We start from the raw sequence: 23223 nt of genomic DNA, 5'->3' as shown, positions 1-23223 counted from the left end.
ACTTTATTTGAAAGTCGGAGGCAATCATAAAACTAAATACATGAAAACATAAAACATACAGAAAAATTGTTTAGCCATATTCCAAAACACAGTATTAAACGTCAACAGACAAGTAGAACTACTATATATGCCCCACCACCGTATAGCCTGCATACAAGCTCTTACTCCTATTAAGCAGCTTAATCCCATGGCCTCAGTGTTTTTAACAAGAGATGGGCTGTGTTCGCTCTTCTACCACACAGCACTTTGCTGCAGATCCTACTGGCATCAATGACTGAGAAAGCAGTTAGTGTGTTTGGTATAACTCCCTCTTACAGGGAACATCAGTTGTTGTATGACTCGCAGAGGGGACAGCCTGTAGTGCACCTTCTCTCTTATATAAAGCTTCACATCAGTCAGCCAGACAATACAGCTGGGAAACTCTCCCTCTCTGGACACACCCACATCTCCAACTTTATGAATCTTGCAGAGCCCCAAGGAAAGAGGAAGCAAAATACAACAGAATGTCTTTTAAACCTACCACCTCTACAAATATGGAACTTGCCATCTTACTCTGACATTCAGGAAAAAGTTTTAACTCAGTTTCTTCCATAACCACTAGGTCTCCTGAATTACCAAGATAATCAGACCCTTAATGGCCATGTGCTCTGGAACGTGAAGGATTCATAATCACAACAAGCAAGTTCATGGTTTCATCACTAACAAAATTAAACAATGGTTCCAGTTAAATCATAACAAAAGGAGAACATAGTTACTGAAACTTGTCTACACTTCTAAAAAGTAATGAGAACTGGATGCGTGGAACAGACTGCCAGTAGGAAACTGATTAAATCAAGAGAAAGGCAGTGAAAATTCCTTGCCAAGCTATGTTATGCCAAAATCATTTATAGAGTGCTGGTCACCTAAAGCCGCCATAGTGCTGTTGATCAATAAAAAAGGGGGGTGGGGTGGGGGGCTGGTTAAAAAAATACTGCTTTATAGGGTACGGCCAGGATTTTAACGCCTGTGCAGAGTTGAGATGTTCCTTCAGCATGAACTGGCATGGGTAGTGAAGTAATCACATAGCCAGAAAATTGTAGAAGAAGGGAGTTTATTCCAGACAAACAGCTTAGACAACCACAGAACTCAAAAGTCCCTCTTGATATGCCCAACTCCCAGATACAGAATGTACAGTGAAATAAGAATCATAACAATTCTAAAAGGAATGTTAAAGAAATGCTAACATGGAATACTACACACCTTCCCCCCCTTAAATTTTTTTTTTTAAAAAACAAAAACAAAAAAAACAAGAATAAATGCATAATGATCAGTGAATAAAATCACGTAATTTAACAGGAGAGTGTTTGATGCAAGAACTTTTCCTCAATTCAATCACACTACTAGGTTCCAGAGTGACACCACCCTCACATTTATCAAGGTCAACAGAGGAGCAAGGGACACAATCTAGAGAAAGATCATGACTCATACAATCAGAAGTTGCAGGATTAGAAACTGAAGAATGACCATCAAACGTGTCAAGCATGGCCGGATAATACTCATCATTGTGGCAAGGTTTGGAATGGAGAGGTTCTTGTAATTTCACAGTTTTACACAAAGAAATACGCCTAAAATTCCAAACTTTGCCTCCTTCAACCCTGACAGCTTTACTAAAAACCTCCAAAACTTTGCATGGGTCAGACCATTTAGCCCACTTGTTGCTGTAAAGACCACCACACTTGACACAAACTAAATCACCTACTTTAATTTTAGAATGAGAAGAGGACGATCGTAAAGAACTACCACTCATTTTTTCCTGATACTTCTCAACTCTATTTCTGACTTGAGAAAAATCTAAAATAGAACTGGAAGGAATTTTGGTTTTCATCCACCAAGGTAAAAGTTTTGAACCAGGTTTCCGACCACGTAACAATTCAAAAGGAGAAAGACCTGTAACTGAGTTAGGAGAAGTGCGATAAGACAACAAAGTCGCACGTAAAGCCTTTCTCCACTCAAGACCACTTCTGACTGCTAATTGAATTGACTCCTTAATAACTCTATTAAAGCGTTCTATTTGACCATTGGCCTGGGGGTTCTAATTGGAAACTCTTTTATGTATGATTCCACATCTATCAAGAAACGAGACAAAATCTTTGCTGATACATTGCGGACCATTGTCTGAAACAATTTCAGCAGGAATGCCTTCCCTACAAAACACTTCATCCAAAAATTCAATAACTTGTGTTGAACCAATTTTGTCAACAATCTTCATCTCCGGCCATTTAGAGAAATAATCAATTAACACCAATGCAAAGACATCCTTGCAGGCAGAAAAATTCAAAGGTCCAATAATATCAATACCAAGTTTTTTTTATGGACTAGAGACAAATTCAACAGGAGTAACATCAACAGACACAGGTTTAACAGATTTGTCGCTCAAAGCACATGGAGAACAAGATCTAACCCATTTGTCAACCATGCCATCAACTCCTGGCCACCAATAAAATTCCCTTATGCGCCTTTTAGTGCTGGACATGCCCATATGACCTTCATGAGCCATTGAAACTAACCTTTCTCTTACAGACTCAGGAGGAACAATCTTGTCACCACGAATTATAAAACCGTGATCAAACATAATCTCGTCTTTTATTTTATAAAAAGAAGAGATAACACCAGACAACTTACGTTCCTCAGGCCGACCTACTTGCATGAATTTTACAACAGCAGACAAAACATTATCCTGACACGTTGCAATTTTCCATTCGCTTTCAGAAATAGAGTCAGATACTTTTGAGTTTTCACCATTAACGTCTTCAATAGAAAATGCTACATCGTATTCTGTACAGATATTGGCAATATCCAGAGTGTCAGATAGAGGTAACCGTGACATACAGTCAGCATGTACATTAAGACGACCCGGAACATATTCAACCTCGCACTGGAATTCTTGTAATTTGGCGGCTAAACGTGCCAGACGTGCAGTTAGAGTTCTACCACCACCAGCTGCTAACATGTTGATCAATGGCTTATGGTCAGTTCGCAAACGAAACTTGGTACCCCACACAAATTGCCTGAAATGTTGTACGGCCCAGGTACAAGCCAATAACTCTTTTTCTATTGTGGAGTAGTTGGATTCGGCACCACGCAGAGTTCTCGAAGCGTAAGAAACTACAAATTCTTCACCATGGTTTTTCTACATAAGAACAGCACCTAACCCAACATTACTAGCGTCAACAGATATTATACAATCTTTACCAATTTCAAATGGGCGTAAAAATGGGGCATTCACAATTTCTTTTTTGAGTAGGTCAAATGAACACTGTTGTTCGCTATTCCAAACAAATTTTACATTTTTCTTAAGCAAAGATCTTAAAGGATGAACCTTGGATGAATAGTCTTGAACAAATTTACTGTAAAATTCTGTGAGACCAAGGAATGAAACAAGCTGTTCTTTAGATGATGGAGCTGGAGCATTAGAAATACTCTGGATATGATTGAATTTAGGTTTGATACCTTGGGAAGAAATTTCATGACCAAGATATGTCACCTTACTTTGTCTAAATTTACACTTTGAGAACTTTAAAGTCAAACCTTTTTCCTGTACACATTGCAATACTTTATCTAACTTTTTATCATGGTCTTCAAAATCTTTTCCAAAAATTAAAATGTCGTCTTGGAATGCGACAGCGCCATCACAACCTTCTAAAACTTCTTTCATGAGCCTTTGAAATACAGACGCTGCACTGGCTAGGCCGAAAGGCATACGGCGATACTGAAACATACCCTCAGGGGTAATAAAGGTAGTCAAAAACTTTGATTCTTCGTGCAAAACCACCTGGTGGTAAGCACTGGCAAGGTCTAATGTGGAAAATACACAGGCACCAGACAGTGTGGATATTAATTCGTGGATGTGAGGTAAAGGATGTCGGTCAATCCAAATTTCTTTATTTAAACTACGGAGGTCCACACATAGACGAAGTTCGCCATTGCTCTTAAGGGACAAAACCACTGGAGAAACCCAGGGAGAGGATTCTGTGGGTTCAATTATTTTTTTAGAAACTAGATCAGCTAAAATCACTTTAAGTTTATCTCTGTAAGCCAGTGGTACATTCCTAACTCTGTGTCGGATAGGAATAGCTCCATCCTTGAGAATGATTTTATGTTGGAATTTGACAAACTCACCTAAATTGTCAGTGAAGATAGACGGAAATTTACTTTTAATTTTAGTTAAAAATTCATCACTCTCAGGGGGAACAACGTACACCGGTGGAGAGGCATTAGGATCCAGCTTAATGCCCATTTCAAACTGATGCGGCCAAACAAGGATAGATGCACCCTTGGTAGCCACATAGACTTTCCCTCTGGTTGTCCTATCTTTAAACTTAAGATCAGCCCACATGAACCCATCTAGGTCGATTTTACGACCAGTATAACCACCTGGTTGAACATCTGGAGGAAGTAGTTTAGTGGCATTCCAAAATTTGTTAAAGATATTCCTTCCTATAATAGTGTACCATGCACATGAATCAATCAACATAGATATCTCTTTAAAATCTACCAAAATATTGTCACTAGGAAAATTTTTACATTCAGTATCCCCGACACATAGTAAACTATTAATTTCTGACACATGTTCAAGACCTTCACTTTCCTCACTTGTTACTATATTAATCTTTTGTGTGGATTTACACATTTTATTGAAATGTCCTGACTTCTTACACTTAATGCAAATTTTATTCCAAGCAGGACATCCTTTGTAACTTCCAACGTCGTCATTGCAACCACATCTATAACATATTATTGGAGATTTGTTTCCTAAGGACCTATTGTCTTTTCCAAAATGCTCTTTCTTATTGAAAAAGAAAGGAGGTTTTTTGAAGGTAGAGTTTGTCTTTTACTATTGCCACCTCAGGAATTACTTCCTTACTTTTAGTTGCTTGACCTCTAATTTCATTGACAAAAATTTCAGACTGTTCAATACCTTTAGCAATATTGAGTACAGCACATAGAGAGGATTCTGTTCCCATCCATAAGCGCTCTTGTATTTTCTTACTCTTAGTCTTCATCATAATTTGATCTCTTAACACTTGCTCAAAATTAATAGTCTCAAAGGCACATGAACTAGCTAATGTACGTAATGCAGCTACGTAATCTTCGATAGATTCGTCTACTTTTTGTGCTCGTGAGTAAAATTTAAACCTCTCCATGACAGTGTTGATCTTTCTACCAAATCTTAAACTCATCTGTTTAACAGTTACGTCAAATACATTGATATCACCAGAACTCTCTATCTCGGGAAGATTTGCTAACTCCTTCAAACCTGCTCCTCCTAAACAGTTTTTTAAAAGAGCGAGTTTCCTTTTGGGAGAACACCCATCTTCTTCTAGAACGTCTACATATGCCAAAAACATGGGATACCATAAGTCCCATTCCATTTTTGGTTCACCTGCTGTTGGTAAAAAATGTGGAGGAGCAATAATATTAGACATGTTGAGTAATAGGAAATATATAAACTTAATAAATAAATCTTAATAGCTTAAATATACAAATTAAAAGTTAAGTAACAAATTAAAATAATAAAAGTAGTCACCGATGTCTTTGTAGATGAAACTTGGCGTGAATAATTTTTGAGTCCGTCAGAAAATGGAGATGAATGTTAAATATTGTTGTTAACACAACTGTACTAGTACTAATAAACCTTTTTTTTTAAAGAAACGAAGTACCAACATGCAGAAGTAAAGAAGTAGTAAGAAGATAGAGATCGCGTTGTTTTTCTTTGTGACTGGCGTTGCTAAGCGTAGTTAGGAAGCAGACTTGAAGGAAAATGGCTGCCGATGACGTGATGCGTACGTATTGAGGTCACAACAATAGGTGCGTGTTGGAGTCAGCGCGTCAATCAGGCAGCTTCTCTGCGCGATAGCTTCGTTTGTGACAATGCGATGAACGAACGCTGTCAAGGCAACAGGTCGCGTGCAAGAACAGCGTAAGGGATACACTTTATATTTTTAAAAAATGCTGCTGGTCTGCCTTCACGCGTATGCAATCAATCAATCAATCAATGACATTTATAGAGCGCGCTACATACCCGTAGGGTCTCAAGGCGCTGGGGGTGGGGGGGGGGGGGGTGCCGCTACTGCTCGAACAGCCAGGTCTTCAGCTTCTTCCTGAAGGAGAGGTGGTCTTGGGTCAGGCGCAGGTCGGTCGGGAGGGAGTTCCAGGTCTTGGCGGCCAGGTAGGAGAAGGACCTTCCTCCTGTAGTCGCTCTTCGGATGCGGGGGACGGCGGCGAGGGCGTGGTTGGCTGATCGGGGGTGGCGTTTGGGAGCGTAGAAGTTGACTCGGCTGTTGAGGTAGCTCGGGCCTTGGTCGTGTAGGGCTTTGTGTGCGTGGGTGAGGAGGCGGAAGGTGATTCTTTTGTTGACGGGGAGCCAGTGAAGGTCTCTCAGATGTCCGGAGATGTGGCTGGTTCGTGGGATGTCGAGGATGAGTCTGGCTGAGGCGTTCTGGATCCGCTGGAGTCTCTTCTGGAGCTTGGCGGTGGTACCGGCGTAGAGGGCGTTGCCGTAGTCCAGTCGGCTGGTGACGAGGGCCTGGGTGACGGTCTTCCTGGTCTCGGTGGGGATCCACCAGAAGATCTTCCGTAGCATGCGTAGGATGTTGAAGCACGCCGAGAACTTCGCAAATTTAATAATGACAGCTTTGTGAATTTAACAATGTCCACTCTGCCTCCAAGCGCCCCGCTTACACATCAATGTCAGACGGCACGTTGAATTGCCCTGGCTTTAACACAATAAATACTGCAAATTGTTTTCTTCTCGCCGCTATGTTTGCGTATGAATCTCAGACCACACGATAATGTTAGGTAGCCGCTTAGCTTCCACTTGGCTAATTTGACAGGATTTGACACAACAAAGAGCGCACTAGATTGTGTGCGCAAGTTCAGATACAACGCCCGACAAAAGAGCATACAGTCTCGGGATTTCAACACAGTTTTCCACAGACACAGCCGCTGGTGCAATCAAAGCACATGCTTTACAAACAGCCGCTGGTGCAGTCAATACACAAAATAAGTCAATAAAAATACCTTATGAGATAAGTGAACACTGTTTGCCAGAGAAGAAAAAAAATAATGATCTTCTTGGAAAGCTCTTCTTCTTGATAGGATTCTTCTTCTTTATAAATCCCACATCGTCGCCAAGAATGTGAAGTAATCACATAGCCAGGAAATTGTAGAAGAAGGGAGTTTATTCCAGACAAACAGCTTAGACAACCACAGATCTCAAAAGTCCCTCTTGATATGCCCAACTCCCAGATACAGAATGTACAGTGAAATAAGAATCATAACAATTCTAAAAGGAATGTTAAAGAAATGCTAACATGGAATACTACAGGTAGCTCCTTTCAAAGCTCAGCAGTAAGGTAAGAAAAAGAAGGGGCACATTCTATACTGGTACTACGCAGAATCATGACCATATAAAAATCACCCGAATAGAGAAGGAAACTAGGGTAGCAAGAGATTTGGGCATTATTAAATTCTGAGCCCTCTTTTCAAGAGTCTGAGCAACAGCTCACCTCTTCCAAGTCTCAAGATGAATGCAGCAAGTGAACTGGCAACTTGAGCATGCAGCTGGAAGGCAAACACAAAGATGAGAAACACAAAGGAACTCTATGTATCACTGTAAAGAACAGATGATCAAGTAGCCGAGGTTGGTAAATTGTTAGATGGTATTTTATTCAGGTTAAAGTAATCAAATGGAGAACCCCACCGGGAGCAGTATGATCTCTGCTCAGGCTTTAATGACTTTATGATTCAACCTAATTATCCTTCAATAAACCTACTTGAATCATCACAGCTCGGCTAACGATCTTATTATTACAATCACACATGGAGAGCCCAATGGGTGGCAATTGTGTAGCATCAGTGCATTCGTGCCTGCCCCTCCACTGCCACAAAAGTTACACTTTAAAGATGCACAGCAAGCAAATGAATGACACTAGAAGGAAGAGCACATCCGGTATTTAGGAGGAAATGACATATGGAGGAAATGACATATGAGCTGCAGTTTTGCTATATACCTGCACTGTGGTAGCTGGCCTCTCTGTTTCTGGGGCCTCCTCCGGAAATAGAGGATCCAGGTCAGTTATGGTGTCCATGTCTTCCAGAGAAGTGTCATTACCCAACGGTTCCAAGTCCGGTACCTGAAAAAGAATAAGCAGATATTGGTAAAGGCCTATTGAAACATGACAGAAAGAGAGAGAAGCAGGAAGACAGCGATGGAGAAGATAAAGGGAAGAACAAGAAAGAGCATGTGGGAGGGATTAAGACTGGGCTAGTATGAGTGTCGGAGACTGAGAAGATAGAAAAATAAAAAGAAATCGAATGAGAGAAATGGAAAAGAGGAAGAATGAACAAAATAAAGAGGGAAAAAATAAGAACAGAGCAAAAGTAAACTCTCAGATAGAGCATTTCCTGTTAAAGTCAATGTGGCAGATTGCCCAGTGCGATTTCAACATGCATTTTCAAGGCAACATGCATTATGCCAACCTAAATCCCTTCCTTTGGTCTTTAGCCACAACACCCCACACACCTTCATAATCTTCATTAGGACCACTGGGCACATAGTCTGAACTCGAAAATATCCGCCATTAATTGCCAGTCAACCAAGGTTAAATATTTCTTTACCTTACATTAATGAGAACAAGGTTCGATAACTTGGAGGAACGAGTATGAAACTAAGGCAATAGTGAGCCTTGTGGATAAAGATGTGAATCTCCGGTGTTACACCCCACCACTGTCAAGCGGTACTCCCTGTAGTGTATTTGTTAGAGCTCTGTAATGCTACTCTATTACAACTTGTTATACACGGAAAAGGTCAACAGTGCGAAGAGAGCATGCTAGTGAGAGAAATGCATTCTTGAAATACTGATGACAAATCAGAACAACAGCTTCTGTTAATTTTCAGGGAGAAACAGCCACAAACTTCTATACTTAAAACTCTGCAGGCCTTTACCACTGTTTGAAAAGTGTAAATTTCCCGGTGTACAATCTTTGTAGCTAATTAACTTTAACAAATAAAAACGGAAGGTCAACAACAAAACCACAATCTGACGATTTTCAGTTTAAGAATACTTTCTAGGACTCTAATCTGTAAGAAATAATTTAAACAATTTCATTTTGAAGATCCAAGGCATTTATGGTATAATGCAATAACAGAAACATTTAACATAACATATTATGGAGGCGAATCGTGCCACTGTAGTTAGGGTGAAACCTTACTTCATAGGAAATCTTGTTTTTGCACCACTAATGGGATTTGCAACCACCTCTACACGAACTGAACAAAAGCTGAAAGATCAGCATTCAAAATTCAAGCTTTCACAGAGCAAAATTTGGCGGAGAAGGAACAAAGTTGTTAAAGTTACAAAGGGGCCTCGGCGCATAACCAGTGACTTTTCCTAATACCTCGAAAATAGCCAAGGATTACTTTTTGTTTCCGGATCTTTTTTTGGTTTGGTTAATTTCTGTCCAAAACAAAAGACGCAGAGTGCCAACTGTGCTTGCGCCGGGCTGAAATTTGAGTTGAAGGTATAATTGTTAGAAAGTGCAGGAAACGCTTGTTGCGTGTTTATCTAGGTTCCTGATCGATACTGTGACCTTATGCCCCTATTCGGCTATAAATCCATTTATTCCCTATATTGGCATAACCGTTCAAGTGCGATTTTCTGAAAAGTCATCTCTGGCCTCACACGAACAGAGCCACATTCCAGCATAGCTCCCTCTGCCACTTCCTTTGCGACCAATTAGTGCAATGACAGAGCAGTAGTCACTATCTGATATTCCTAGATAACACTCCGAGTTCTTCAACAAGATAAAAACTCAGCAAACCTGGAAATCCCCACTTGCTATGTTTTGATTAGTAATGGAACTCTAATGAGCAACTGATAACTATCACTTCCTAGTGACATCTTTAATTGACGTCTTATGTCCAGCAAACTTGCGTCAAACCCGGCACCTGTCAGGTATAAATATTACCAACGTTGCCTTAAGCAATGCCTGTTGTACGAGCTACTGAAGCCAGCTGCCTGCACGACCCCGTGTTGGTAAATCTAGCACTCTGTCGCTGCAGCCTGCTATCCTGTGGTGGTGAAGCTGCTGATACCATTATCGCCGCTAAAGCGCGAACTATGGTGCAGTACGCTTAAGGAGCTGAACAGCCGTCCCTCTGCGAAGACATCCAGCAGATTCCAGCTGCCCGCGGACGCTGTCCCCCCTCCTTCCTCGACGCGCTGAAGAGACCCGCTGCCTTTCTCGTGCAGAGAAATCCAGCCACGGCGTTTCCGGTTTACCCTCGCGGGTGACTGGGATATCGAGAGAGACCCCTGAAGGAGATACCAATCCTCCATCATTCTATTCAGAGGTATGGTGTTGACTAAACCCTTAGACGAGAATTCTTGAAGCAAACCTTGGCAAAACCAACTTAACTTAAAGCTACTTACTTACTCCCCTTTCACGTGTTAGGCTTAGGTCAGGCACACTGGGGTAGGCTTAGTTAGAAGCACCAGTTGAGTATGTTAGCCTAATGTATATATGACTGTATATATGTTTTATTACTTTTAAACCATTGTATGGCTAAGAAACCATATCAATGCTTTTACAGTTCTATTTCGCAATACTTATCTTACTGTACGTACTTTTTATAATAACAATTATTGCAATTGTGGCAATACATTTCTCTTGTACGAGAAGAAAGACTGTTCAATAAATGTTAACCCTTTATTGACAAACGCCCGTCTCTCTATTCTCTACATCTCGTGAAAGTAAACTGCACTAGACTGACTGAGTGAAATACATGTCTATTGTTTCACACGACCCTAGAGATTGACTCTTGATCTGAGGAGCAAAGTTGTCATGTTGCACGGTTGTTGGAAAGCTGAATCCCTTCTTGTCTGTGCCAAGGAAGCTGATCACTTCCTATGCAGAGAAGAAAGTTTCCAGTGACCTCTGAGCTAGTTGGTAACACAACCCAATTAAGTTTAGCATAGTCAGTGGAGGCCTGGAATATCCGCAGTTCCACGTCGATACTACTGTTTATGTTATTCCAATGCGCAGGGCCTAGTGGGAAACTAGGAACTACACTACACGCTCAGCAATTCTTCTGTAGTTTTATTCAGGAGTACCTACACAGAGCACCACCCCAGGCAGCAGCTAAAATCCAACTGCAAAGATGGATCTGAGGAAGATAGAGCATTGTGTTGTCATGGATGACACATGGAATGTAGAGGTGCTGCCCAGCAACAAGAACAGAAGTCAAAGGAAGTAAAGCATAGCTAAGTAGATAGCTAGCCAGGAGATGAGTAATGAAAACACAGCTAGATGTGGCAAACTAAAACCCACAGCCATAATCCATCACAAATCAATGGAAGCGGAGGCCACTGAGCATGTGAGGAGTTGGTGCACGGTTCTTTTCATAGATAACCCAAATGTTCATAAACACTACTGGTAGCGAGCATCAGAGTTGATGAAGCGAACTTTAGAGATAAGTTAAGAATCAGTTCGCAGATTAAAACTCCCATCATTTTTAATACATTAATGAGTGTTGCATGTTTTTGTATTAATTCAATCTAGAATAATGTGCACCTTCACGAACACGTGGGACTAATAATATGTGCTTTTGTTGCACTTGTCACTATGTTTTAAATAATATATTAACTTTGTCTTTTGTTTTGTCAAACATTAACTGCGGCTGTTTTAAATAATAGCATGTGCATATTCTTAAATGTGCTTTTGTTTTTGTCGTGTCTTTCATGTGACAATGTTTTGTTTGTCTTTTGTGCATTAAGCTAGGTAACATAGACTAATGGGTTAACATTAGTCAAGGGGGTGGGTAACAGAATAATTATCATTACTTGAATTAATTGATGTCTTGTGTTTCCTTGCATACTAGAGTCATGCTAAAAGAGGCCTGTGGCCTATTTCTAAAATGGATGTCCGAAGCCCTGTCGAGTTGGGCCTTGCACAGCAGAGAATGAAAGAAAACATTTTCTTCATAATTCTTTGAAAAATAGACTTGCGGAAGCTGAGCTGTGCAGAGCGTTGAGATATTCTTTGTAAAACTTTCAATGCCAAGGACAGGACATTGCAGCGGAAAAGCTTGGGCAGAGGAAGCAGCATATTGTTTCATTAATTGTTGCAAGCCTCGGAAGAGCTTGTGACACACGTAGTCAAAGGACAATGCCACTCTTAAGGAACATGGATTTTGCAATGTGAAAGGCGAATAACTTCATGGACTGACATTTCTTGACCAATCACGCTTCGAGTTGGTCATTGTTTTGTATTCTTTTAGTAAGTTTTAGATAGAGAAAAGGTATAAAAATTGCCCCCTTAGAGAGAGCCTGGTTGGCTCGTTCCTGTGCTCGGGAGATGCTGTCGGACTTTTGACTCACGTAAGATCCTCTCGAACTTATGATTTTTCCCTTTAGGTTTCTTTAGCTAAGTTAGGGAAATAGAGTTTAGGGAATGAGTACTAATTTGTTTTTGCATTTTCACATTTTGATTTGATTTAAACTGACAGTCTAATGTGCCTTTCTAATTATACAAAGCTGAATAATAAAATGCTAATAAAGAAATAAATTACTTAAAATGCTCTTTGCTCAACAAATAAAGTTAATAAAATAGATTTGAAATGACAAGCTGGTCTTGTTTGTTTCGTTTGAGTTACCATTAGTTAATCCATTGCCTATGATTTTTGACTTAATTAAATGCATAAAGGTGTTTTGATCAATTAGGTCATATGATTCAGCTGGTCAATTCATGTCTCGGTTATCTATGGGCCTAGTGATAGATTTATGATTAAAGGTGAGTATTGTAGTGTAGAGATGTACATATGAGACTGAATTTCCTTTGGCCCGCTGGATCACAATCAAAAGCATGCTGAAACGCTGCACCAATGACTAAGCTGTCGCCCCTACATCACAAAAGTACAGGCCTTAAGTTATGTTTGGTTAAAATTCTGACACGGGCCTAGATTCACACACACACACCAAAACAAATGCATGAACAAACTTTGAATCGTCAAATTCCATTAGTTGATGGTCCAACTGTCACAGCTACCACAAAATGGCCATTCGTTTTGTATGCTCAAACACCACAACAAACTCACAGTAGAAGAAGCACTCATCCTGGTGGGCCCAATTGACTACACTTCTAGGCTAAAAGCTACGTTGAGTTTAAAAGTCACCATACTTCAATGTCCATCAATTGACCTAACACATTCATTTTTTTTGCGATTCTCAAATTAAAACACATCACTATAGCGTGGTGGGACTCCCCCCACCCCCCTCCTCAACCTTAATTAACATCTGTTTAGCTTTATTTTATCCAATGAACGTGAACACGAGTACACTTGGATTACGTCATGTATTCGATTACATTACCATGAAAACCAAGACCACTACATATTCCAAGAGTCATACTACGCACTGGCCACATGAGGGCAGCAGTACAACATAAATTAGCCCTGTAATAGATTTTATTCCATTTAGATAAGTAAGGATGTAATTTAGGATTGAGTCTTTACTATCGATTAGCTATCTAGTTATTTTTCAGGTGGTTTATTGGTCGTGGTCGAGGTCCATTCCACAAGAATTTAGGAATATTAACCCGAAACGTTTATCTTTTGGGAGGGGAAAGCAGAAGCAACACAGGTTTTATATGCCAAGTGAACCTGTGCTTGATGAAGCAAGGTCTTGTGGAAAAAGAGACTTGCTCAGAAGCAATCCATCCGTTTAACTCACTAACAAGTTATTAACCCCTTCACTGCGGCGGCTATTCCGCCGCAGTGCTAAGGGGGAGGCGGGGCCGCTCCGTCACGGCACGCGGGTGAGCTGTGCTTGTGACGGAACGGCTCCGTCACGGCCCCGCCCTCGCTTCAGAACGTCAGCGCAGGCGCAGAATTCGCGCCGCGCAGGCGCGGTGAGCGGGCCGTGACTGAACCGTTCCGTCACCAGCACATCCCACCTGAGGCTCGTGACGGAACGGTTCCGTCACGAGCATGGGAGGGGTTAATAAAGTATGGTGAAAACTAATATGCATTACATGAACATTGTGGGTTAGTGAAGCTTGCGTATGCATGTAATAACGCAAATAACAGTGTAATAGGACTAATGCCGCTTTAAACGGGAATTTCGTTTTGCGCATGCGTCAACTACATCTACGTAGGATAACGATGTAAAGCTTGGAGGGAAAATCTTGCGCATGAAGCAGAAGCTTCTAATATGGAGTCTTGAAGACTCGCATTCAGGGCACCTGCTTATCTGAAATAAGAGCAAACTATTTTACTCATGCAGAAGTTGGGAAAAGTATTAATAAATAAAATGGGATAGAGTAGAGGTAGGTGGTATACAGTGCAAACACTTTACTTGAGAAATTAACATTTGTCTTTTGACTTTTATCATTAGTGCGTATTTGGGCCTTTCTCGCATAACTGAACTGAACGGAGTGACGTAATGTCCGTGCATGTCCTTTGGAAGGGAATCATGAAACTATGACAGTACGTTTGAATTGGAGCCAAGGACAAGAGAACAATCCCGGGAACAAGATGGTGCAGAGTTCAACTGTGAAGAGTTGTATTCATAATAAAGTTTTAATGTTGCAGAATAAGATACAATTAGTACATGGGAATACAATTTATGAATAAAAAGTAAGGGGATGGGTTTGCGAACAATAACTGAATTGATTTTTAGGACATGTAAGCATGGGGTGATGAAGATCCCCCTTGACTGACCAATCAAATCTCGTATTTTCCTGATATTGAAACTATAGTGGGTAGGATATGAAGAAACAAAAAGTATAAAAGATAGCTTTAGTTAGTTAGAGAGAGAAGGTGCTGATGCTAGACGATGATGCTGGGAGATGCTGGAGTGCTGATGAAGAGCTGAAGAGACTGAAGGAGCGCAGAGCAGGGTGGAGGGAGCTGATTGCAGAACCTGAAGCAGAACTTACTATCCTGGTCAAATTGGGTCAGATCTGAAGATTGGGGAAGAAACGCGAGGAGGAAGTGTGTGTCAGAGAGGGGTGCGGCGCAACCGTCGGTATTCTAGAGAGGTCAACTATCCTGTCCAGATTGCTGTCCTGAAGCCTTTGTCTCCTGATCTATCTCAGGGGTCCCCTACCAGCACTTTGGCCAGGGGGATAGTCTTCCACACCATCCTTGGTAATTAGAATTTCCATTATTTGCTTATGTTCTTTATCTTGTCTTTCTGTGTTCTCACATTGAGGAATGATTATTGCATGAGTCCGAGGCAAATGCATTGTGTTTTATTAATTGAATTTTCTCTCCTTTGAATGATGGTGACTGCACCGTGTTGAGATCGTTCACAGGCACCTTACATTTTAGATAAAGATTTAAAACTTTCCTGAATCTGTGGTTATTTACTTCGAAAGTGTATAAAAGTTAGTTTGATAATAATTATCATCATCAACTAGTTCAACTAATGGTCCATCGACCAGAGGAAAGAACTTTTTGATCTAGCAAGGGATAGTTATAAATGAACGAAGGTATTGAATAAGCTAATCTTAACAGTTGGTGAAATGTATTAACTTGACCCCCAGCGGTTTACGCACTGTGAGTTTTATGGGCCCAGGTGAGTATATAGTAGTGGAGTAGCTGTTGTTGGTGAACCGCTCGATCAACGTCAGGCATTCGATTACCATGAAAACCAAGACTACATATTCCAAGAGTCATACTACGCACTCACCACATGAGGGCGGCATTACAACATAAATTAGCCCTGTAATGGATTTTAAATTCAGTTTGAAAATAATCCATATAGATAACTGGATCAAGTAAGAATGTAATTTATTGTTTTGTATTATAATTGCAATTATATAGCGCTTACTACCCCTGACGAGGCGTCAAAGCACTTTTTCGGCGAGTAGCACGCTACTCCGGGACCCATATTTAGGATTGAGTCTTTACTATCGATTATCTATCTAGTGATTTTTCAGGTGGTTTATTGGTCGTAGTCGAGGTCCATTCCACAAGGACCCAGGAATATTAACCTGAAACGTTTCCATTTTGGTAGGGGGAGAGTAGAAGCAACACAGGTTTTATAAGCCAAGTTACCTTGCGCTTCGTATGATGCGACATATTGAGCCATCCTGGGCTTTGTAATCAAAATCCGTTTGATTGCTGGAATTTTAAAACCCATATCTACAAGGTTGTGATGGGTTTTCTTTCTGATCCAGAGTGTTACTGAAAATTATTCAAGTGGGGGCTATTGTTTACCACTGCCGTTCCCAGTCCACCAATGAAGCTGGACTTAAAATGAGCCCTGTCTAACTGTTGAGGTTTACTCCTGTATGTGTCAAGGATTATTATAATCATTGACACAGCAGTTGACACGCACACTCAACTTCTAGTAAGTGTTATTTCCTAGAAGATGAAAAATGACTTTAATTTTCAGGTAAGTAAAAAGAATACCTAAAAATAAAACACACAAAGAAACCAGAAGTTGCCAAAGTATACTCTGTGTCCACGTTTTAATCAGTTTCGGCTATCATTCTTCCGACTGCCTTCATAAATGAGATCTTTAGGTAGAGAGATCGAACAACAAATCGCATTATCATAGTAAAATGAATTTAAGGTAGAAAGGTCTTTATATGACCTCAAGTGTACTAGTAATTGCAATATGTTCACAAGGCGATCATCTACTGTGCACATCACACTGCGATCTTACCCTCAAAAAGGACTGCAGCCCCTCGGTCGATGGGTTATATTATGCAGGATATTGTCAAAATAAGGCACATACCGCAAATAATTTTCCCCAGGAAAATGTCCTATAAAATATTCAGACGTCACCTGCCCGTAGGACCAATTAAGACACAGGTGACATTGTTCCAGCAATTGCACTAGTAAAAACCAAGAGCATATCAAATTAGGTCATGGGATCTGGTTCTCTATTCATTTTTAAAGTTAAGGTGTTGAATATAACACAGACCAAGCTACAGGTAGAGCTCTAGAAAGAAGAATAACTGATAAGGTTTGCCAACAAAAACCCTAAAGTTAATGACAGAGAGGGCAAGAGATAAAGGAAATTGGGGAGTGTTGAGACAAGGAGCACCTTTAGCACTATGAGGATATATTGTGAGATGAGAGGGCAGCTATGAGACAGGGACTCACCTGGAGCTTGCTATCCACCACCTCCACGCTGGCTTCAGCCTGCAAGATCTTCTGCTTGGTCTGCTCAATAGCCTGGCTCAGCTTCTGGATGTACGAGTGCAGCTCTTCGGCAGAGTCCATGTTAAGGTCCACCAGGCCTTTGTGGAACTGGTCCATGTGCCCATCTTCAAGTAGCTCCTGCGCAACAGACAACAGCCATTAATGCATCGCTCAAGTCAAATCCTCGTAAAAATAATTCTTAACTAATCATTGTTGGTAAATTGTGACACTAGTGTACATTTGTTTAAGTACAGTAGTTTGTATGGATTTTATGTCAATGTATTCTTTTTTTGTTTGCCCCTCAAGTAGACTGTTACAACATTGTTGGTACTTCAAACAGAAAATAAAAACAAATGGCAAGTGCCAGAACCACAGCTGAATATCCGCTGTGACCTTGCAATGTTAAAGGAGAACAGCTCTTCATCTCATGTGTTTAGCAGCTTGAGTTGGAGTTGCAAATTTAATATACCATAGCTTCTCCTGAAACTTTGCCTAGTGCACTGGCTAGTGAAAAGGTTAAAAGTCATGAATTTGATGTAGTACGCCATGCTATCAAAGCAAATTAATTTCTAAATAACAACTCACGAAACCAAGCTTGAGCTTACCATAGAGAGTTTGGCATCCTTGGCCCCCTAATCATTACAGCAACACAAGGAATTTCTGAGGCTGTCGCTTCAGATTTTTTGGCAGGATATCTGGCCTTGTTCCCTTCGAGTCCTCATCCATCGCAAGCTTGAAAGACTGAAATCACTTAGGAACACTTCAATACGGGTCCCTCTAACTAGACACAGATTCTGGTGAGTCGTCTTTTGTTACTTAGGAGAAAAGGCACTTGATATGTTATAGTACTGTTCTCTACTCACATTATACTGATACCCCACAACTACTATCACTAATTGAATTGGGAGGCAACATGGCTGCTAACAAGCAAAAGGCACCTACAACTCCATCAATTAAAGAAGTTTGTCTACGTGACTGTGGAAAAGATGAGCAGAGTACCTGTCCGCCTCCTACGAACAAACAAAACGTATGCAACATTCCAGCACCAGCAACTAATGGGATATAAAGGTCCCTAATCAAGAACTGTGAAAGGACCCATCATTCTTGTGACATGTTGTTTCCAAACCACTATCGGTCTGCAACCACCATTTGCAGAAGAAAAAAACGAGTAGACCAATTGATGACCTTCCACGGAAAGTTCTCATGAAGAGGATGAACTGCTTGAATGAGTGTTAATTCTGAAAAAAAGGTCAATAGATAATAAATGATAAGAGAGATGAGAGATGATGAAGAAAATAGTTTCAGACTTAAGCTTTTTATTAAAGGGATCAAAGCAGAAATAGCCACCGGAGAACTGGAGAACCATGTACAGAAATTGTTCGACAGCATCCTGGGAGCCTCAAAGGAGAAGAACATTTTACATTGCATCCAAGGAATATGCCCCCTGATGTGCCAACCAAGGTAAACTTTTATCAACTGAAGTAAGAGATCGCCTTGGCGGCGAGATTGAGCGTGGATATACCATTTGAAGGAGATAAGATCTCAATTTCTCAAGATATTTCAGAGTACACACCAAAGAGAAGATGAGATCTCAAAAACATTATTTTTCACCTCTACAATTAAACAACCATTACAATCCAATGGTCTCGGCTTTGTTAAAGTTAAAGCTATTGGCATTGCAAATGGCATTTTTTAGTTTTTTTGTTTTTTTAAAAACATAAATAAATGGTATTGTCATTTACAATGGCAATAGGTGAGCATTAGAGAGTAGTAGAGAGTATTAGCGGACACAGAGCCACACACACACACACAAACACACACACACACACACACAGAGCCACACACAGAGCCCCACACACACACAGACAGAGCCCCACACGCTCACACAGACAGAGCCGCCCCCCCCCCAAACACACACACACACAAGTGGATAAGTGATTCTTCAAGGGAATGGTGCTGAAACTGAAGTCTTACTCCTGGGGCTTTGTCAGTCAATGTCCTACCAGCCAGTGTCTCCAAAAGCTCAATCTGTTAGGCCTAAGAACCTTGGCAGCTATGAAACTGCTAACTACTGTACATAAAATAATAAAATCAATAGAACTGAATTATCTTGCGAAACGCGATCCTACGAAGCCAACAGTATACAATACAATGGAACAAACATGTGACTGCAGAATGTTTGACGTGCAGAAACCACTATAGAAGCAACGAGAAATAAGCCGCTGCAATAAGGGGATGCGCGCGCCTCTCCACTCAAATTGAGGAGCCAATTGGGGACTGCCTCCATTACTTTTGGGGACTGGGTGTAAACCTCAAGTGGCAGGCCCAGACCAAACGGTGTGGCTGGTCGCTGCCGCTGGCGGCACAGAAGGTCGGGGGTCAGACGAAGCATACTTTCCATACCAGACACGTTGCCCTTGGCGGGCTTGGAGGAGATACCAGCCCATTGAGGCACGACCACTCTGCTTCCCTGAAGGAAAGGAGCCACAAAGCGAGTCACCGCGGAGGACATGATGTACAGCTACGGCAGAAGGGCAAACGACCGGAAGTGAAGCAGACGCAGCTTGCGGAAATGAACGTGAGCCCTAAGGCAGCTGGTGGCCACCTTAGAACAGGAACAGCTGCTCTATAATCAGTTTTACCAAACCACAAAACATTGTATTGCTCCCAAAGAAGAGGAGGGTGGGGCGGTCAGACTTAAAAAGAAAAAAGAAAAAAAATCAAGAGAAGAAATACTAATATACATGGCTACCTATGAGCGGCAATTGTATACTTGGATTTGGAAACATTAAACAGTCATCTTTTAAACGGGAATGCTTCTACAGTATTGTATTGCAATGTGTACTGTTTTCATTTTCGATCTGGAAAAAGTCAGGGCAGGTTACATTTTTAGAGCTTAAAGCCCCGTCAAAGAGCCGAGTTGGAGTTGCCACCCAAGTAGGGTTTCATGTAATGTGGTTAGCCCGAGGTCCCGAGCCAGTTGTGTCATACATTAAATCTATTGCACTCTGCCTCATCTGGGAGGGTGGGGGGAGAGGAGTCGATGTGTCTGCTCATGCTGCCTGCACGCGCCAGTCGGCCCTCTGATTGGTTAATAAGGAACACCAATCAGAGAGCTGACTTGGGCATGCAGGCAGCGTGATGAGGGGCGTGCTCTCTGCTGATGACGTCAGGGAGAGAAACAACACCAAAAACACCCCCCCGAGTCCGGTCTTGAACGGAGTGACGCCCCTCTCCTCCAATGACTGGCCTCCGTTTAGGAAGCCAGCCAATTGAGAAGAGGGGCGGGTTCAAGCCCCCATACCTAAAAACATAAAATCTCGCCAGCGAGACTGCGCAAGCGCAGCCATCGCTAGGCCGAGACCTAAAAATAACTATTGTTGGGGCTTTCCCCTCAGGCATATGTTCAGGTATAAATGTAAGCAACATTTAGTCTCTACCAAGCCGGAGCTGCCCTAATCCTGAGCATTTCAACTCCTGTGGAGGAGGCCCCACCTACTGCATAAAGCAATGGCCCCTGGTTAACACAATGCTCTAAGATAAGCTGTCTCCGGGTATAGAAAGACCAGGTAGGCCTCCTCTAAGGAAGATCAAACTTGGAATGTCCGTATCATCTCAAGCAACTTGACCTAATCCTTAGAGATATTTTAGCTTGGTTTGAATGGTTACCTATGCCTGGTTGTCACATCTAACAACAAGCATTTACAATGCAATGGTTTTGCCTTTGGAAAAGTTTGAGCTATTGGCATTGTAAATGACAAAATTTGTATGTATGTGTTGGTTTTGAAAACAAATAAATAAATGGCATTGTCATTTACATTGCCATTAGCTTAATCTCTCGCAAATGTAAGACCTATTGTACCCTACGGACGAGCTCAGCAGACAGCAATTACTAGCACACACACACACACACACACACACACAGAGCCATACAACACACCCAGAGCCAGCCACACACACACACACACCCAGAGCCAGCCACACACACACATTTCTGCAGTGAGGGTGAATATGCAGTGCTGCAGAGGAGGCCACAGTGTGCAGTGCTGCAGAGGAGGCCACAGTGTGCAGTGCTGCAGAGGAGAAGACAGTGTGCAGTGCTGCAGAGGAGAAGACAGTGTGCAGTGCTGCAGAGGAGGCCACAGTGTGCAATGCTGCAGAGGAGGCCACAGTGTGCAGTGCTGCAGAGGAGGAGACAGTGTGCAGTGCTGCAGAGGAGGCCACAGTGTGCAGTGCTGCAGAGGAGGAGACAGTGTGCAGTGCTGCAGATGAGGAGACAGTCTGCAGTGCTGCAGAGGAGGAGACAGTGTGCAGTGGAGGAGACAGTGTGCAGTGCTGCAGAGGAGGACACAGTGTGCAGTGCTGCAGCGGAGGCCACAGTGTGCAGTGCTGTAATTAGAGTCGGTCTGGGCAGTGATGTAATGATTATCACCTTGCAGTGTTGCCCTCTAGTGCAGTGCTGCTGAGGGGGGTACTGTTTGTAGTGTGGTCATGAGGATTATTCTGTGCATTTCTCCATTAAGCGCTTCTTTGTGTAGTACTGCACGGAGGGCTGTTCTGTGCAGCCCTGCAGTGAGGGTCACGCTCTACAGGGAGGTCTCTCCAGTGCAGTAATAATGGCGGTCCCTCTGTGCAGTGCTGCTGTGGGGGTGTCTTGGTATACTGGAGGGATGCTGTTCAACCCTGCAGTGAGGGTCAGGCTCTACAGTTCTGCAGTGAGGTCTCTCCAGTGCAGTAACAATGACTGTCACTCTGTGCAGTGCTGCTGTGAGGGTGTCTTGGTACACTCGAGGGACGCTGTGCAGCCCTGCAGTGAGGGCCAGGCTCTAAAGTGCTGCAGTGAGGTCTCTCTAATGCTGCAGTGAGATCCCGGTCGAGTGATGCAGTGAGGGCATAGTCTGCAGTGCTGCACTGAGTCAGTGCCACCATGTGCATTGCTACAGTGACAGTCACTCTGCGCATACAGGCCAACATTTTAGAGGAGGGAGGTGGGAGAGTCTATAAACACAATCGGGAGCATGGATTTACCCCTTTCACTTCTATTGAAACAGATGCTGTTCAGGCGGAAGACAGCCTAAAGAAAAGCATTTTTTTGCTCCAAAAATCGATAGCATCCTGCCGGAATCGGACCCACGAGCATGCATGCTCTGTGTAGAGCTGCACCGTGTTACCCCGTAGAGTTCTGAGGGTGAATGTGCAGTGCTGCTGTTAGGATCACACTGCCAGAGTACTGCAGTGAAAATGACTCAGTGCAGTGCAACAGTGCAGCAGTGATGTTGTCTGCGTGATGTGCAGCGCTGTCGGTTTCACGTTGAATGTTCCTCTGTCCCCTTCAGAAATAGCCTGAGCCCTTGTATGTTGTGAAGAATGATGGGCAGAGGCCAGACTGAAGGAAAGGAATGTTCGGGTTCCAAATTAGAGTGAAGTGTGTCCTCTTATTTCTCGTCTTTCCTTCTCCTAGTGCAGGAATGGATAAGTCACTGAAGGTTGGAACAAGGGCGGGGGAAGAGGGGCTGGCTGTGCCCGGCCGGACGGCGGAGCAAAACCCGGCCACCGGGCGGAGCACAAGGGCGGGGGAAGAGTACAGGAAAGGCTAATAACCTCGGAAACACAGATTCCGAAAAAAGAACGTAAATAAACGAACATAGACCTATGCTGTCCCCGAGATGGAATTAAGAGTACAGCACTAATGCAATCTCCAAACAAACGAACAGCCAGGGAAGTAACCGCCGACAATAGCAGTCACACTGAGCACGGACAGCGGGAGGGGGGGCGGGAACGGACAGCGGGAGGGGGGGCGGGAACGGGCACACGAACAGCGGGAGGGAAGGCGGGAACGGAGAGCAGGACATCGCGCAACCCACCCCTGAAAACGACACTTTAAAAATGGCGAAAACAAAGCTTGAAAAAAAATAAATAAATAAACAACCGCCCACCGCCGCATGACGATCGCAAAGGGGCGGGATGAGAAAAACATTGCCGGAACGCCCACGAATCGCCTCGAACCATGACAGACAGATCTCACTTCC

General features: G+C 42.5%; 1 protein-coding gene across 1 annotated transcript in view; it reads right to left on the bottom strand.

Annotated features, from left to right (window-relative positions):
- Positions 1–23223, bottom strand: part of ACTR5 (actin related protein 5) — a 138065-nt gene that overhangs the window by 71614 nt on the left and 43228 nt on the right. The window contains exons 5-6 of the mRNA XM_086932264.1: positions 17156–17332; positions 8052–8174 (exon numbers count right to left, since the gene is read on the bottom strand). Coding sequence (XP_086788390.1) covers positions 8052–8174; positions 17156–17332 — 300 coding nt within the window. The remainder of the gene's footprint in view (positions 1–8051; positions 8175–17155; positions 17333–23223) is intronic.

Source organism: Lissotriton vulgaris, chromosome 7 (assembly GCF_964263255.1).
Source record: "Lissotriton vulgaris chromosome 7, aLisVul1.2, whole genome shotgun sequence".
Classification (NCBI taxonomy): domain Eukaryota; kingdom Metazoa; phylum Chordata; class Amphibia; order Caudata; family Salamandridae; genus Lissotriton; species Lissotriton vulgaris.
The sequence above is the reverse complement of the archived record's forward strand: the minus strand, read 5'-3'. Positions and strand labels throughout refer to the sequence as shown.